The sequence below is a fragment of the Poecilia reticulata genome, chromosome 1 (assembly GCF_904066995.2).
Source record: "Poecilia reticulata chromosome 1, P_reticulata-male-v2, whole genome shotgun sequence".
NCBI lineage: Eukaryota > Metazoa > Chordata > Actinopteri > Cyprinodontiformes > Poeciliidae > Poecilia > Poecilia reticulata.
In genome coordinates, this window is record NC_088830.1 from 18,770,506 (window position 1) to 18,787,745 (window position 17,240).

Here is a 17,240-nt window from a genome sequence, read left to right on the forward strand (position 1 = left end):
GCAGCATTCATGTCAAAGAGTATAAGCAAAACAATTGGGTGGCTGTTTCCCCAACTCTTGTTTACACAGCAAGGGTTTTTTTTTTTTTTTTCCCTCCACTGTTCCCATTTATCTCTGCAACTAGCCTCTGTACTGCTGCAGCTGTCAGCATGCCCATTTAAGACACGGTAGAGACTCTGTGACTTTTCTGCATTATATAGACATGATACTCTTTTACTCAAATAATCCCTGATTTGCACATGAATACATATTAATTGTTAATTGCAAAATATAGACTCAAACCACTGTCAAACATCCAGCATAATAAAGGAGTCAAAATGTAATGATATGAAACGGAAATTTCTACCTGAAATTTGAACAGTGAAAGGTACAGTCTCGTCTTCGGGGGGATTTTTTTTAAACTGTTCAAACTGTTTTTACCCACGAAAATAGAATCGACCAGAGGGGGTGCTGTAGCTCTACTAAATGTTATGTTCGTCTTTTTGCTCATCAGACTTTTACAGCGTCGTAATCCAACACGAAAGCTTATTTAGTGCCATCAGGTATAGTCGATATGCATCGCAAAAAAATTTTGTTACCAGTTACAAATGACAATTTGGCAATCGTACAAGGAGCATAATTTTCTCACAAGAATATGTTTGCTGTATGCAGGAAAGTTTTTTAGGCGTTTTAAAAATGTGATAGAAAGAAAGAAAGAAAGAAAGAAAGAAAGAAAGAAAGAAAGAAAGAAAGAAAGAAAGAAAGAAAGAAAGAAAGAAAGAAAGAAAGAAAGAAAGAAAGAAAGAAAGAAAGAATTTCAATGTTTTTGTGCAATCAATCATACTTGTTTTAAAGAAAAGCTACATGCAACAAGGAAAAAAGATTTCCAAAACCTTAAAACGATCCAATTATATTTAGAAGAGGGTGATTGATATTGACTTGGCATGTATGCCACCAATGTATTCATTACCCTGCCAGCATGCCTAGATGGGCCCCATGTGGGGAATAGGAGGGCAGACCAGATGGGCCCCATATGGGCCCTACATGTTGGTGGCCCCACATGGGTTTGTCCATTTATGGCCCATGAAGGCCCCACGTAGGCTGCGGCCCTACATGGGCAAACCCATGTGGGGTCACCGTGGAACCTGTGGACAAACCCAAATGGGACCCATATAACAGCCCTCCTTTCCTCCACATGGGGAATCCATAGAAAAGGTGGAGTGAAACAGGGACTATGTATTGAATACATGACAAAAAGAAATAAAAGAAGAAGCAATAATCAGCGTTCAGAAAGGTGCATCAGTGACAACAATATGAACAAATTTAGTCCTGAAAGATATTCTTTTAGGAATGTTCCAACCTTATTGTTGCAAAGAATGCTGATGGCATTAATTCCAAGCATATTTTTAAACATCTTGCAGTATTCCAGCAAGCAACATTACAGCAAAAATCCAGAAATGGAAAAACCATCATTTCAAAACCAACCAAAACCAGATGATCTTTGCAAGATTTCTGACAGCAGGGTCAAAAGAATAGTCAGAAGAGTAGCTGAGAACCATTCACAGAAAGGTTTAAACAAAACAAAACTTAACCATCAAAGCTTCTATGCATTGTCAATTCACAAGACTAAAAAACAATCTTAAAGAAAAAGTATATTCCAGCTTTTGGGTGGAAACTTTAACACAGAAGTTTAACTATAGACATCCTGTTTGAAGAAGATACATGAGACATTTTCACGACAAAAAAAGTTTTTTCTACTTTTACATAAAGTTCAGTGATCACTTCCTATTGAGCTATTTCATTGTACAACATGTAATTTATGGACTCGTTTGTTCCATGCCAACTGCACCATTAGAAATACATCTACAAAAAAAGTTGACTTGTTCTATAGTTATGCTGTCTGTGGCGTTACATAAAGCTAAGCCCTTTTTGAACCCTGGCCAAGTTTCAAAGAAAAACTGTCCCCTCCAAGCTTCTCTTCACACTTGGTTCCACTTCATTTAAGCTCTTGGCCAACATCAGATCCGGCTCTGGTGCTACAAGACTGTCTTTATCCTAGTATGGCTAAAACACCATCAGGCTGAACCGCTGTCATGGAAACAGGGGGTCAGTATCGCTGGTGAATGAGACGACTCTTGGTCGGGGGTCGGGGGGTTAGGGAAGGTGATCCGTAAGACTAAGCTAAAGAAGAGTCAATGTTTCCAAGTTACCCAAAATTAAGCGCACATTTTGATGAGAAACAAAAACACGTTTTTGAGGTATTCTACCACACTACAGGCCTTAAAACAGCTAAAATATGCATTTTGCAGTTCCAGAGTATATTTCAACAACTTTTAGAAAGTTTAAACTGCCAGAAAATTACATTACAAAAATGTTCAGTCTTTCAGTAAAAACGTGTTAAATATCACAAAACACGACATGATACTGATTACCACAAGCACTTAGGCAACTCAAAGATGTGCAACTCACACTAATCAATGTATACTAAGGTCAAACTTAATTTTTCAAGTACACAACAACAAATCAGACAACAGTAATTGGACTTGGTACTTACGGTTATTATTCTTTGGTGCAATGAAACAATTGACCAAAAGGTGAATCCTTCAGTTGCCATCCAGCATCACAGCCCTTCTGCTGTACAGCAACATATTACAGCGTTGGTCACTCATGAGCAGCAGTATTTAAGCAGGGGGAAGAAAAGGTGCCCCTGCCTTCACCTCCCACTCCCAATCCCAGACAGTAGCATCACGCAACTGCAGCAGTCAGGTGTCATGAGACACGGAGATACTCCTGGCCATCTGAAATGTCCGTCGGATTTGATTTTTTTTTTTTCCTCTCTAAAGTAAGGTGGAAGTAAAAATATTAACATTTTATATACATCTCTCTCACCAATTCTGTAGCTTATTTGCAAAAAATATTCATATCCCTGGAGCTTTTCGGGTTTTGTCACATTTCAATCAAGCAACAATGTATTTTAGGGAAATTTTATGTCTCTGCATGATATAAAGCAGTACATAATTGTGATATGGAGGTCAAATAATATGTAGTTACATTTTTTTTAGAGTAAAACTCTGAAAAGTATGTTTCCAATCCCCTAAATAACCCTAAATAATGTCAAGTGCAATTCCAGTCAGCAGACACGTAAGTAGTAAATAAAATCCAATTTAATGTGCACCTTCATCTTAGTGTAAATGCAGCTGTTACGTGAAGGAATCAGAGGTTTATTAGAGAACGTTTGTGAATAACAGCATCATGAAGACCAAGGAACACAACAGGTCAGGGATAAAACAGTGAAGAGGTTTGAAGCAGTTTTGAATATTTTACAGATTACTATTTAGTTCATCATCTGAAAATAGAACGAGCATGGCACAGCTGAATAGCTACCAAGTCATGGTAATTCACCAGATTGAGTGAATGGTTTAATGAAACCCTGCACATTTATTTGAATGGTCCAGTCAAAGTCTAGACCTAAATCCACTCAATAACTTTGAATTTTAAAACTTTAAATTTTGATTTAGCTACTCTGCAAAGAGCAATAAAATAAATATCTGTCTGAAAATGAACAAAGCCATAGATAATTTACACCTATTACTGCAACAGAAGATGGTCCCAAAAAACCGGTACTGCCATGCGGGTCTGGTAACAAAGGAACATCACATCTGTCATTTCCTTTCTGCTTCACAATTATAAATTACTCTCTTTTGGTCTATCACATAAAATTCCTATAATAAACAACAAAGTATGTGGCCAGCTGTACTGCAAGCAACAACAAGTTTACATACTTGAGACAATGCAAGAACCTTTGTTTCACTTTTTAGTAATCATAGCTAATAAAACCACAACACAAGAGAACCACCTAACTCATATTAAAAACATAAACAAACCAAAATCCCCCTTTTTGTTGAGTCGCAAGATTTCTTTACATGACCTTAACTGTAATTGTTTTATCAACCAGCAGAGGTCGCATGTGCTTCAAATTTGAATACATAAATAAATGTTTTGTGTGTCCAGCCAAGGACGCTCTGTAACATCTTGTTCAGATTGTAAAAGAAAGGTTTATTTTCTCTTTATCTGTGATAAATCAGTGAATAATTACGAAAAAGTTTTAACATGGTTAATGAGACCTTGCTTTTTAAGGTTTCTGTCTGGACGCATATAAATTCTCCTCACAGATTCTTAATGGGAGCAAGATGTGGACTCAAATTGTTTAAGTTTAACAGTGTCTTCTGTTAAATATTTGCCTGTAACCAGCTGTACTTTTATCTTCAAGACATCTTACAGGAAAGTATCCGTCTGTCATACAGATATGCTGTATGCTTTTTAAGCTCCATAATAAAACTGTTTTGCTGCACGCCTGTCAAGATGCTCTAATCACAAAAGTTTAACATTTTCTGGTTTGAAAAAGATTTTAAAAAGGAGTTTACGTTTGCTAGAAAACAACTTTTTTTATTTTGGCGGCAAAAAATGTTTTAACTAGATATCTGTAATGATTAACAATGCGCTCCTAACTTTGTCTTTTCACTCCATGTCTTCTCACGTTGCTTCACTTTCACTGTATGTCTCCTCATTGACGTCTGATCCGCAGCAAAATGAAATTTGACAACGTACTTTCTGAAATTAACGGATTTGGAAAATTCCAAGTCAAGTTGTTCTTGATTCAGATGCTCTCTCGAATCACTCTGCCGTGCCATTTTCTGCTAAACAACTTTATGGGCGCTGTGCCCCCTCACCACTGCAACATCAGCACCCTGGAAGATGGAGGCATCTTTGGAAATTTGACTCCCCACCAGAAGCTGTTGGTTTCCATTCCAACGGAGCAAGATGGGACTCTTAGCTCATGTCAGATGTTTGCAAAGCCTCAATATGAGTATCTATCAGGCAACCGCAGTGAGGAGGCGTCCATTGTTGAGTGTCAGAGTGGATGGGTCTATGACAACAGCACCTTTAAATCTACCTTGGTAACTGAGGTAAGTGTTGTAGAAAAAGGTATTCGATCAAACATATAGACATATTCTATCTACCTAAATCCTGAAGTTGAATTTTTTTATTATTATTATTATTTAAAATTGACCAGATTGTCATTTGCAGTGGGATCTTGTCTGCAGCAGAAAAGGGATGAACAAAGCCACAGCTACAATTTTCTTTATTGGTGTCATGATCGGAGCCCCACTCTTTGGGTTTCTCAGTGACAGGTAAGGATTTAAATAAAAAATACTGTATAATATATAGTGCTGATGAGTCACTGTGCAAAAAGTTGAAACAAAAGCATCATATTTGCTCAAGTATATTCACAAAAATGTGTGCAATGCTACAAGTAAAGAAGTTAAGATGAATGAGAGAATTATGGGAGCTTTAGCTCAGTTAGAAAAGTTTGTTGTAAAGTTAGGCAATAACTGTGGAGTTTTATGTCAGTAAAAATTTTTTACCTTCTGAACATCTTGTAACTCTAAACTTATGTCCGTCATGACCAGGTTTGGGCGACGACGACTGCTGCTGGCGGCTTATATATCCTCCTTGACGTTTGCAGTTCTGAGCGCATTCTCCACATCTTATGTAATGTTCACCATCATGAGATTGTTCACAGGAATGTCCCTTGCAGGGATAAGCATTATCGCCATTGCTTTAAGTAAGAGAGACATTTCAACTGTGCCTGTGCTTCTTCTCCGTTGTTTATGTTACGTGCATTTTCATCTTCTGATCTAACTTTTCGTCCATGCCATTGCTACCGCAGATGTTGAATGGTGCAGTATTGAACGCAGGACTTTCTCAGGTGTAATCATAAGTCTGGACTGGACCCTTGGGAACTGGCTTTTGGCAGGGATTGCTTTCTTTGTGAGGGACTGGAGGATACTCCTTGTGGTTGTTACTTTGCCACTGATTTTGGCCATCTTTGCTTGGCGGTAATGAGGTTAAATCTTTTTACTGAAAGAAGCAAATTCTGTTGATGAAATAATGAAGTTTTTCGTCTGTCATTCCAGTTGGCTCCCAGAGTCTGCTAGGTGGCTTTTGGCAAAGAAAAATGCGGAAGCTGCACATCATTACATTGCAAAATGCGCTGAAACAAACAACAGGTCCAAGTGTATCGCTACCATCACGCCAAAGGTGTTGTGCCTTGGCACGATGTTCAGTTCCCTTGAAGTCTTTTATTTTGCGGTCATTTGATGCGTAACAGTGCAATGAAAGAAAAAAATGACAAAGGGTTTTCAAAATTAAACCCTGAAAAGTGTGGTGTCCATTTATACTCAATCCCCTTTATGTGTTAACCTAAACTATGAAACAAATAATTTTCTGTACTGACAGTCTTATAAGTAGATTATTTTAAAATGTCTTGATTTGATCTTTCTGACTTTGCTCTATTTTTCTGTTTTTGTCAAAGACATTACTGGAATCTGCAGAAGTTGATACTGGAGATAAGAAGTACACTGTTGTTGATCTGTTCAGGACTCCAAATATAAGAAAAGTTGCCATATGCTCAGGGATTGTATGGTATGTATTATTTTAAAGTGAGTGGGTCAGTACTTTGTTAAGTGGTAACTTGGTAACAGAAACTTTTATGTTTGAGTTGCGATTGTTAACATGGTGCCGCAGAAGAAGAAGAAAACACGAGGGGAAACATCTTACCCATTTGAAGGTTCATGCTGTGAACACAATTGTTGGTCTTTCTGGAAAGTGTTAAAACGCTTAAATGAATATTTTATTGGATAATTTTACACTGACATTTAGCTAAATAGAGCATTTGATATGAAAATATTGAGTCGTTACTTAACAGTATAATTCTCATAATAACATATCAGCAGATACTGAAAGGATAGGCCGATCAATCCAAACCGCATCAACTGTGTTGCTCTCTACAGGTTTGTCAGCTGCTAACGGGTGTATCAGCACTGCTGGTATATTGCAAAAAGTTGTCAGGCTACAACAGTGTTTCTCAACCCTGGTCCTCACCGCCCCCCTGCTCTGCATGTTTTAGATGTGCCTCTACTCCAGAACAGCTGATTCAAATGATTGCATGACATCAAGTACTGCAGAAGCCTGTTATTCACCCAGAGATACAATTCAGGTGTGTGGCAGAAGGGAAATAACTAAAACATGCAGGACAGGGGGTCAGTGAGGACCAGGGTTGAGAAACACTGGGCTACAATATAATGTTGGTCTCTGTGGAAGATAACTCCAAAATATTAATGTTATGTTTCAGATATCTATTTTATTGATGAGTTTCAGAAAACTCTGAGAAAACAACAAAGGAAACAAATTTGGGTTTAACTACTCGTTCATAAAGTTTATGGTTGCCTTATAAAGAAAAAGTGAGAATAGCAAAGAAAGTGCTTAAAGTAAAATGTTGTTTGTCTTCTAGGTTTGGAGTGGCATTTACCTATTATGGAATAAGTCTAAACATTACAGGCTTTGGACTAAATCCATTCCTCACACAATTCATCTTTGCTTCAATCGAAATGCCGATGAAAATTGGCGTCTATTTCTCCTTGGAGAAAATTGGTCGAAGGCGCTGTGAGATGGCAGCTCTGCTGTCTGCGGGAGTCTGTCTATTCATCAATATTTTTGTTTCAAAAGGTACAATTTTAATTTAAAACTGTCGCGTTTGGTTAGAAATACATTCCTAAGTAAGATTGTTCTTCGCTTTCAGATGTTTTGTGGCACATCTAATCACTGTGGACTTTTCCCCAGATAAGTGGATTATTCGGACCATTGTGGCCGTCCTGGGAAAATCCATGTCAGAGGCTTCATTTACCATCATGTATCTTTACACAACTGAACTTTATCCTACTGTAGTGCGGTCAGTCGAACATATATAGTTATGTTTATTAAGGATGTTTGATTTTGTTGTGATCGGAAGGTTCCCAATAACCTTTTTATCCTTTTCCAGGCAGAATGGTCTAGGCTACACCTCGTTTGTGGCACGGCTAGGTGTGTCCATCTCTCCGCTCATTATGCTCTTGGAAGACGTGTGGCAGTTCCTCCCCGCTGCCACTTACTGTGCCGTGGCGGTTAGCTCCGGTTTGGCTGCTTCACTCCTGCCTGAAACATTAAACACCCAGCTGCCAGAGTTCATCGAAGACATTGAGAAACCCAGGTAAAAAGGAAAAGACGTTTCAAGGGAACATTATGTGTAATCCAATATCAAATAGGTTTAGTTTAGTTATTTACAGAACCTCCCAGTACAAAGGTGTAATTTAAGCACATTGCATAAACACAGAACATTTTTTAATGCCTTTGGAAATGTTTTCTTTTTCTCTTTTTTTTGAAGGATATGTGTATGGAGAAATAAGTGAGTTTTATTTGTATTGCAGGAACAAGTCAACACGGAAGATGGTCTTTCAGTAAAAAGGATAAACAACCAGTAACAGGATATTTTTAACAACAAAACTGATTTTGAAACAAGAAAACAAAAAGAGAAAACATTATCCTTGACTATTCACTATCCTCATCCTCCTGGAATCTGACTTTGGACTTTGACACCAAATCCCATGAAATTCATGAAATTAACTTCTATTGGCATCACTGGCACACCACTAAACTGGTCTAAATATTGTTCCTCTGACACATAGGTTTATTCACATCAAAGCCTTTATATGTTTCCAGTTCCACACGTCAATGCAAGCTAAACCTTTCAGATGTCGGACATCTAGTCTTCACTCTCCTCCATAAATCATCTGTAATCTTATTGTATGAATTATCGTCAAGTCCCAGTTTAAAATAATTTGTTTGTATTTCCTTTTAATTCATGTAAAGCACTTTGAATTTCCTTGTTGCTGAAAATGGGCTACATAATAAAATAACCTTACCTTACCTATAATAAAACAATTACTGTAATGTCATTTTGTCTCTTTGCGATGTTTTGTGCTTCAATTTAATAATTTTAACTTTATTGTCTCTTCTGGTTGCTCCGTGAAGTCAGTGTGTTTTGAAAAGTATATAAATAAAATCTATTTTTTATACCAATAAAATGCTTAATCTCAAAATGTGTTGTCTTGTTAGTTTCTTTTTATCTGTTCAATAGTATACATAAATGTGCTTAAATCAGGACACCTTACTAAGTGTCCTGTTTTAATTATGCCCAATGGTGTGGTAACTTTTAACTGGAATGACTTTCAAATCACAATAAATGTGTGACAATTAATAAATCCACAAATTCTGTTGTCAGCTTACTAAAAATTATTTCCATATGTGACTTTTAATGAAAATAACACTTGAAAAGTTAGTTAACTTTAAAAATGATAAGTGTGAATTACAGTTTAAGACTGTAAAACGTAAAACATGCAATCACGTCAGTGCACACAACATAATCCTCATTATATGGATTGGCCTGGATTACGTGTTAAGTCAGGGGTCCCCAAACTTTTTCCTGTGAGGGCCACATAACTTCTCCCTTCTCTGGTGGGGGGCCGGAGTCAGTTTGTAACAGAAAAAGTGTGACCATTACAGGAGTGCCTAAATGTAAAAATTTATTGTTTTCCAGAAAGCACAATCAAATAACCTTCTCTGCGTTCTTCATAGAACAAAAGTCAGGAAATAAATAATAACACTATTAATTAAATAAATAATAACCAAATAACCCTCTCTGGGATCTTCACAGAAAAAATCCAGGAAGGATTATAGTCCGTATTTTCCTAACTATGAGCCTCACCGGACTATAAGCCACAACCCCAGTTTTTTTTTTGTTTTTTTTTTTAAACCAGTAAACATACACATATAAGCCGCATATATCTCTGCCGCTCCAAGTTTTCCACAACGATGTAGCAGGAGCAGAGGGGGGTGGACAGCCAAAATCTAAGTCATAACATTTCAATTGAATATCACATTTATTAGGATTGAAAAAGAAAAAGTTGCCAAGATTAGATTTAACTGAACTGATTACGGTAGTTTCTGAACGGTAACTGTAACAGTAAAAGTGCTGATCCTTCGTGTTGCTACTAGCATGTGCTAAATGAAAATGGGCGCCTTCTTCTTCTGCTGCTTCTTTAAATTTCAACAGCAGCTTGCATCCATTATTGCTGCACTACTACCATCTACTGGATCCTAATATCTATACCTCAAATTCTCATAATGATCCCAGTATTATAAAAAAAAACAAAAATCTTATTTTTCCCCTCAATGCTATTTAACTGATCAACAATATTCTCACATTTCAATTTCTTATTAAAATCTAATTCCGTTTTAATGGGAGCTTTCTTCTTTTATTTCCAATTTTGACTTCCAATGATTCACTTCCTGCTAAAGAGCTCCCTGGTGGTTGAAGAAAAATCCACATATCCACGGCTTATAGTCCGGAAAATACGGTATATGAAAAAAACTTAATACTCTCTGGTATTGTTCAGGGGGCCGGACCAAATGTGGAGGCGGGCCGGATCCGGCCCGCGGGCCGTAGTTTGGGGACCACTGTGTTAAGTCATTAGAGTTCTATGGAAAGCAGCAAAGAGTTTATTGCAATTTTAGTTCAAGAGACACCGGAAAGTAAAAGAGCAGTAAATGACAAATTGCAGCAAAACAACACTTTGTTTTCAGGTTATATTAGAAGAAATGGAAGATATGAAATAATATGACAGATTTCAGTAACAGACGCATTATTGTCCTGTTAGTGATACTAATGAATTGCAGCATCTGTTACACAAGGATTATTTTCTCACTGTGCTTTTCAACACAATACATGAGGAAACTCTAAGGAACTCAGTGCATGTCTGAACATTGTAGATTTACTCATCTGAAATCTTTGCATTAATTCCTAAACAACTGTAAATTCTAAAGCAAATGTAAACACTGGTACATATTGTTCTGCTATGTTTGCCACAGTATGGCAACAGAACATAAACGTTTTCAAAAGGAATCTTACTTATTTTTTCCAATACTTTTTTTTTCATTTATATTCAGTGTCAATGTCCTGTTAACATAAACCCCAGGAGCAGGGTGTGATAAACTCACTACACCACATTATGTGATACTATAAAATCTTCATGATAGTGATTCTAAACATCAGTTGTTTCTGCAGAGTCATAGCTGGTATCTTGTGCCCCAGTTATTTCTGTAACTAACACCTGAAGGATCCAGAGACACTAAGAGCCAAGTCCTTTGGTTTCACAGAACAGAGGTCCTAGATCATTTACTCAAGAACGTCAATGAAGCCGATGGTTTTGCTTACAGGTATGGGTTAATCAAACCAAGGAACACTTCAAGAACTGTCTGACGGAAAAAGTTATTTATTGAAAAACAATAGTTACATGACAAGCTCTAGTGAGCAGAGCTGTATGTCCATTAACCAGAGGTCTGTAACAGAGACAAAAAAAAGATGCACTTTTCAGTTCCCTGCCTCCTGTGTGGTGCTTTCCTCCACTCTCTGGCACTACATCATCTGTCAGCAAGATGAAGTTTGAGAATGTGCTTGCAGAGGTTAATGGCTTTGGCAGATTTCAGATTAGGACACTTCTTTTGCTGGTCATTCCTCGTATGACTTTGCCATTTCACTTCCTGCTTAATAACTTCATCTCGGTGATTCCTTCTCACCGCTGCAACATCAGTGCATTAGACGATGGAGAAATATTTGGGAATTTATCTATTGAAGACAAGCTCGTTGTCAGTATTCCTTTACAGAGTGATGGGAGCCCGAGCTCGTGTCAGATGTTTGCGGAGCCTCAGTACCACCTGCTGTATAACTCTACCAACTCCACTGATCTACCTACGATTTCATGCCAGGACGGGTGGGTTTATGACAACAGCATCTTTAAATCGACTCTCGCCACCGAGGTAAGCTTTGTCGGTATGTTTTTTTTTCCGTTATCATGAATTAGTGGTTTATCCCTTATCCCCGTTATCTGTGTTTTGTTTTAGTGGGACCTGGTTTGTGATAAGAGAAGTGTGAACAGAGTCACAGCCACCATCTTCTTCATGGGGGTTATGTTTGGAGCAGCGGTTTTTGGCTATCTTAGTGACAGGTGTGGATATTCCCCACATGTTTCCAGTCAGTTGGTTTATATATGTATTTAAAACATTCCGGAAAGTTTTAAATTATGACAAAATCAGAAGCACTAAATGATATTGCTAAAGTAGAAGATCATATGTTCATTTATATAAACATCAGTGCTGGCATATAGTGTCAGATGTCTTGTGTGATCACTTAGAAACACTTGCATAAACAGAAATAATAAAAAAATAATGGGGTTTTTTTTTAATCAATGTATTTTCTTCCTGTGCATGTGTGGGTTCTTTTTGGGCCCTTTGGCTGTGTCCTACATTAAGATAATAAGGCTGTTGAGTTAATTACCGTATTTTCCGGACTATAAGCCGCACCGGACTATAAGCCGCAGATATCTCTTCCGCTACAGGTTTTCCACAACGATGTAGCAAAGGGGGGCGGACACCCAAAATTTGAGTCATAACATTTCAATTGAATATCACATTTATTATGGTTGAAAAAGAAAAAAGGTGCCAATTTTAGATTTAATTGAACTTATTACGGTAGTTTCTGAACGTAACTAACAGTAAAAGTGCTGATCCTTCGTGTCTGATACTAGCATGTGCTAAATGAAAATGGGCGCCTTCTTCTTCTTCTTCTTCTTTAGATTTCAAAGGCAGCTTGCATCCATTATTGCTGCACTACTGCCATCTACTGGATCCTAATATCTATACCTCAAATTCTCATGATCCCAGTATTATTTAATAAAACAAAAATCTTCTTTTTCCCCTCAATGCTATTTAACTGATCAACAACATTCTCAAATTTCAATTCCCTATTAAAACCTAATTCCGTTTTAATGGGCGCTTTCTTTTTTTATTTCCAATTTCGACTACCAATGATTCACTTCCTGCTAAAGAGCAGAAAGTTGAAGAAAGAAAAATCCACATAAAATCTGCACCAGATTATAAACCGCAAGGTTCAAAGTTTAGGAAAAAAGTAGTGGCTTATAGTCCGGAAAATACGGTAGTCTCTTTAGGAGTGAGGATGTGCATGCATGGTTGTTTGTCATCTGGATCCAAATGTTGCTCTGTATACATTTATACGCAATAAGTTGTGACTGCAATCATTTGGACTGCAGTCTATTTTTTGAATTTTAAATAGTCTTATTTATTCAATAATTATATTCATTCTCACAGGTTTGGCCGGAAGAGAACACTTCTGGTGTCTTACATAATGACCGCCATCTTTGGTTTTGCAAGTGCTTTCTCTTATAATTTCAACATGTTTGCTGTCATGAGATTTTTCACTGGATTTGGGATTTCTGGAGTCAGTATAATCACCATTGTTCTATGTAAGTTGTCTGTCACCACATCAAAAATGTTGTTCTGTATCAGAGGTTTGAACTGATGACCACTCGTAATCTTGTTCTTTTGCTCACATCCCAAAACTCATGACCACAGTTGAAGATAGGAATGTAGATTGACCGGATTTCTCTTCACAATATACTGCAGATGTCAGACTATCGATCTCCTGCCCCATTTTCCCCTCATTTGTGAACAAGACCTAAAGATACTCAAACTCCTCCAGCTGGTTGTAGGACTTTGTACCAAACCTGAAGAGGGCAATCTACATTTTTCCAGTTCAAGACCATGGTTTCCAAAGTTTGAGGATGGCTCTTTATTTCAAACGTGACTGCACAGCAGTGCAAAAAGCAAGCTCCATAAAATGATGAATGAGTGAGAAAACTTGACTGACCAACATGAAGTCCTGACCTCAACCCAACAGAACACCTCTGGAATGAATTAGAAAGTAGACTTTCAGCCAGGCTTTGTCATCCAACATCAGCGTCTGATCTCTCAAATGTCCGTTTAGAAAAAATAACAGGCTGCACAAACACATTCCTAAACTTTGTTGACACTTTTCAGAGTTTAAGCTCCTATAGCTGCAAATAATGGGCCAATTCCATACTAAAGGTTTTGTATTTAAAATAGAATGCCATTAAAGTTATGTGAATAAAAGGAGGTGCTATTATGCTGTAAATCTGATCAAATGTTTTTCCATTATTGTCTTGGTTTATGGTACTGTAAAGCAAAATCTTAACATTTACAACAAAAAGTTTTCTATTTATACAGAAAATCTTGACTGTGAAATAAAATACTAAGCTCCCTTGAATGAATCTTAATTTTAGTCTGTTGATTTTATGTTCTGTTCTCTTTCAATACCTTTAATGTTCTTTTTTTGACAGGTGTAGAATGGGTCGGAATCAAGCATCGTACCTTGGTGGGAGTCCTAATGAGTTTGGACTGGAGTTTTTCAACGATTCTGCTGCCCGGTGTGGCCTACTTTGTGAATGATTGGAGATACCTGACTGCCACTGTGACCAGCCCACTGCTGCTGGCTATAATCTGTTGGCGGTAAGCAGGAACTGGTTAGATTTAAACAGTAAAAAGAAAGTAAGCATTCACTCCTGTTTGTAGAAGCAAGTGCATTTTTGAACATTAGAAAATCTTTTGTTTTGAGTCATGCCGCCAACTGTTCTTATGCAGGTGGCTCCCAGAGTCTGCCAGATGGTTGATAAGTACTGGAAAAGTGAATAGTGCTCATTTTTACCTGACGAAGTGTGCAAAACTCAACCGCAGAGAGGAGTTCATGGCTGACCTAAAACCTGAGGTACAACAATTTCCACATTGTCTTCATGTAAAGAGCTTTTTGTTTAAATTTCTCTTTAAATTGTCCAGATTCTCTCCAAAGTAATACTTGTTGAGGATGAAAATAGAAAATACTCCTACATGGACCTTGTGAAGACTCCCAGAATGAGACGACTTGCTCTACTAACTGGCATTGTTTGGTATATAAACATTTTTTATCGTTTTTCAAACTGTGATATCACAGGGCCTAGCAAAAGCAGTAATACCTCTTTAATGTTTTTATTGTGATTTAGTACATTGGCTTTACACATCGTGAGGCTATAGACTCTAGAATAATAGAGTATTACTCTGTTCGTCTTTCAAAATAGCTCCAGTCTGATCACCCTTAGTTTCATCTGTCAAAATCAGTTTTGTGATTTTGTTAGGGATTCCTGATTTGACTTAGGTTTAAACTAAAAACCTACACACCAATAGTTTGGACTCTATTTTATTGTTCGACAGGAAGCAGTTTCAGCAGCAGAAATACAACACGTGACACAAACTAGCCAATCAGAAACCAGCATTCATAAAACTTTTTTTTCTTGTTTTTTACTAAACACATTTCTTGTTGTGTTTTTTTTTTTTTTACCTGTAGGTTTGGAGTGGCCTGCGTCTATTATGGAATCAGCTTAAATGTTCCTGGGTTTGGAGTGGACATTTATCTCACGCAGTTCATCTACGCCATCTCCGAAATCCCAGGAAAAATCTTCATCATTTTCTTTTTGAACAAATTAGGCCGAAGATGGACTCAGGCTGGAACACTTGGCTTCACAGGGCTGTGTTTGTTCTGCAACATTTTTGTCCCTCAGAGTAAATCAGAAATCTAAGCATGTATTTCTCATAACCAGAAAGCTTGCAGTAGCATTTACACATGACAAACATTTGAATTGTCAGTGACTTGAAGCGACCATGAAATCATGAATTGTGAAAGAATACCTAATAAAAGTAGTTTTTTTCTTTCAGATCTGTGGATAACAAGGACGGTTTTTGGAGCTGCAGGCAAGATGTTTGCAGAAGCAGCTTTTACAACTGTGTTCCTGTACACAACAGAGCTTTATCCGACTGTCATGAGGTCTGAAGAAAACATTTGACCTCTTTTTGTCTAGTCAGACACATTTTAGTATCCAGGAAAACAGATTTGCAAGCATGTTATTCTCATAAAAACAATAGTAAGAAAAATATCTGTAAATAAGGACTCGAAATTAAAATGATTCTGTGTTGGCTTATACAGGCAAAACGGACTTGGTTTCAGCTCTTTCGCTGCTCGCACTGGTGTGTCTCTATCCCCCCTGGTGATGATTCTTGAGGACGTCAGGTCTTACCTACCAAATATCATTTTCACCTTGGTGGCTTGCATTGGAACTGTGTCAACTTCTTTTCTTCCTGAGACACTAAACGTCCGTCTCCCGGAGACCATCGAAGACATTGAACAGACAAGGTAACATGCAATAAAAACTGTCTGTTTTTAGCAAAACCTAAAAACGACGGCTTTGTGAAAACATATTTTGTTTTGCAGAAGACGATCAATACCGACATCCGATGATAACGCGACTCTGTGACTGCTTTTGGGCATGAAAAACAAAATGGTCGATTTCCACTGGAGAATAATTGTCTACAATGTTAATCTGCTATACAAACTCTACTCTGTTGTTTGATGAAATGCTTTGATGTCGTGAGCAGAACCTGTTTGTTTCTGACACTGATTAGAAACAGTAAAGTATGTCTCAGTCTGATGCTAAAATTAAGTGATTGTCATGTAAATCCTTGAAGAATCTACAACTTTAAAATAAAATTACACACTAAATGGTGTACGTCAGTGTCGTGACTGTGTCCTTTTAAATTTATTCATCGACAACGTTGAGGCTGCTGCAGCCTCCTGATGGGAAAATAATTGGTCCCATCAGGAATGTGTCCATGTTCATAAGGGCTCGTTAAAATCTGATCAGACTGTGCCAACGACAATTCCTTGCATTACAATCCATCCTCAGTAATTGGATGTCAACTACTGCTTTACATGAAAATAAATATGTATCCGTGTCACACAGTGGGCTGTCATCAGAGCAATCAACAGGCCTGCTGTTGTTTTTGTAACATCAGATGCAATAAATTACTTAAACTTTTTAATATAAAGGCAGAAGTTTATTGTAGTCACATTTTTGTGCAGTTATTTCAGCTATGGATTTAAGGCTTGTCTGTGTAGTTTAACAGACAGGACTTGAACAAGCAACTACCCCATCATACAAAGTGATTCTGTACTCTGAATTAGTAATTTTATCATCAATAGATAAATTACCTACATATCTGAGAGAAATTCACAGCAACCTGATCCACTAATGATAAAATCCCAAATAATGAGAAAATGTCATTTTTTATACTAGGGAGAATTTCAATGAGTAAACATTTTAAAAGGGGAAAGGAAGCAGTCTTTATTTAATGGCTGTAAAGCTGTTTTAATAGATGAGAGGACCACTGATTCTGTCAACACCTACATTTTTTTTAACCTACAGCCATCCAGGTAACACTGATAGGTGGAGATAGTCTCTTCAGACGGTGGACTGTGTTCAGACTGCCAAAGTAATGCAAGCACAAGTGTCCAGGCCACCTGTAAAGATTTTGCCATCACTGTGTCACATGCATATAGCCCTGTCCAGACGTTCAGATCACCCAGG

At 37.5% G+C, this 17,240-nt stretch overlaps 2 protein-coding genes across 2 annotated transcripts; both read left to right on the forward strand.

Moving 5' to 3' along the window:
• The first annotated feature begins 590 nt into the window (after window positions 1-590).
• LOC103466098 (solute carrier family 22 member 7-like) lies at window positions 591-8,813 on the forward strand. The gene is made up of 10 exons (XM_008411472.3): window positions 591-4,946; window positions 5,068-5,171; window positions 5,451-5,605; window positions 5,711-5,879; window positions 5,958-6,081; window positions 6,356-6,465; window positions 7,334-7,548; window positions 7,663-7,771; window positions 7,862-8,068; window positions 8,286-8,813. The coding sequence occupies exons 1-10, from the start codon at window positions 4,569-4,571 to the stop codon at window positions 8,317-8,319; spliced, it is 1,605 nt and encodes a 534-aa protein (XP_008409694.2). The 5' UTR covers window positions 591-4,568; the 3' UTR covers window positions 8,320-8,813.
• A 2,502-nt stretch (window positions 8,814-11,315) lies between these two features.
• Window positions 11,316-16,380, forward strand: LOC108165963 (solute carrier family 22 member 7-like). Its single transcript, XM_017303383.2, has 10 exons — window positions 11,316-11,733; window positions 11,818-11,921; window positions 13,081-13,235; window positions 14,130-14,298; window positions 14,431-14,554; window positions 14,623-14,732; window positions 15,167-15,381; window positions 15,535-15,643; window positions 15,803-16,009; window positions 16,088-16,380. Exons 1-10 carry the CDS (start codon window positions 11,353-11,355, stop codon window positions 16,128-16,130), a joined length of 1,617 nt encoding a protein of 538 aa, XP_017158872.1. The 5' UTR covers window positions 11,316-11,352; the 3' UTR covers window positions 16,131-16,380.
• Window positions 16,381-17,240: the final 860 nt, after the last annotated feature.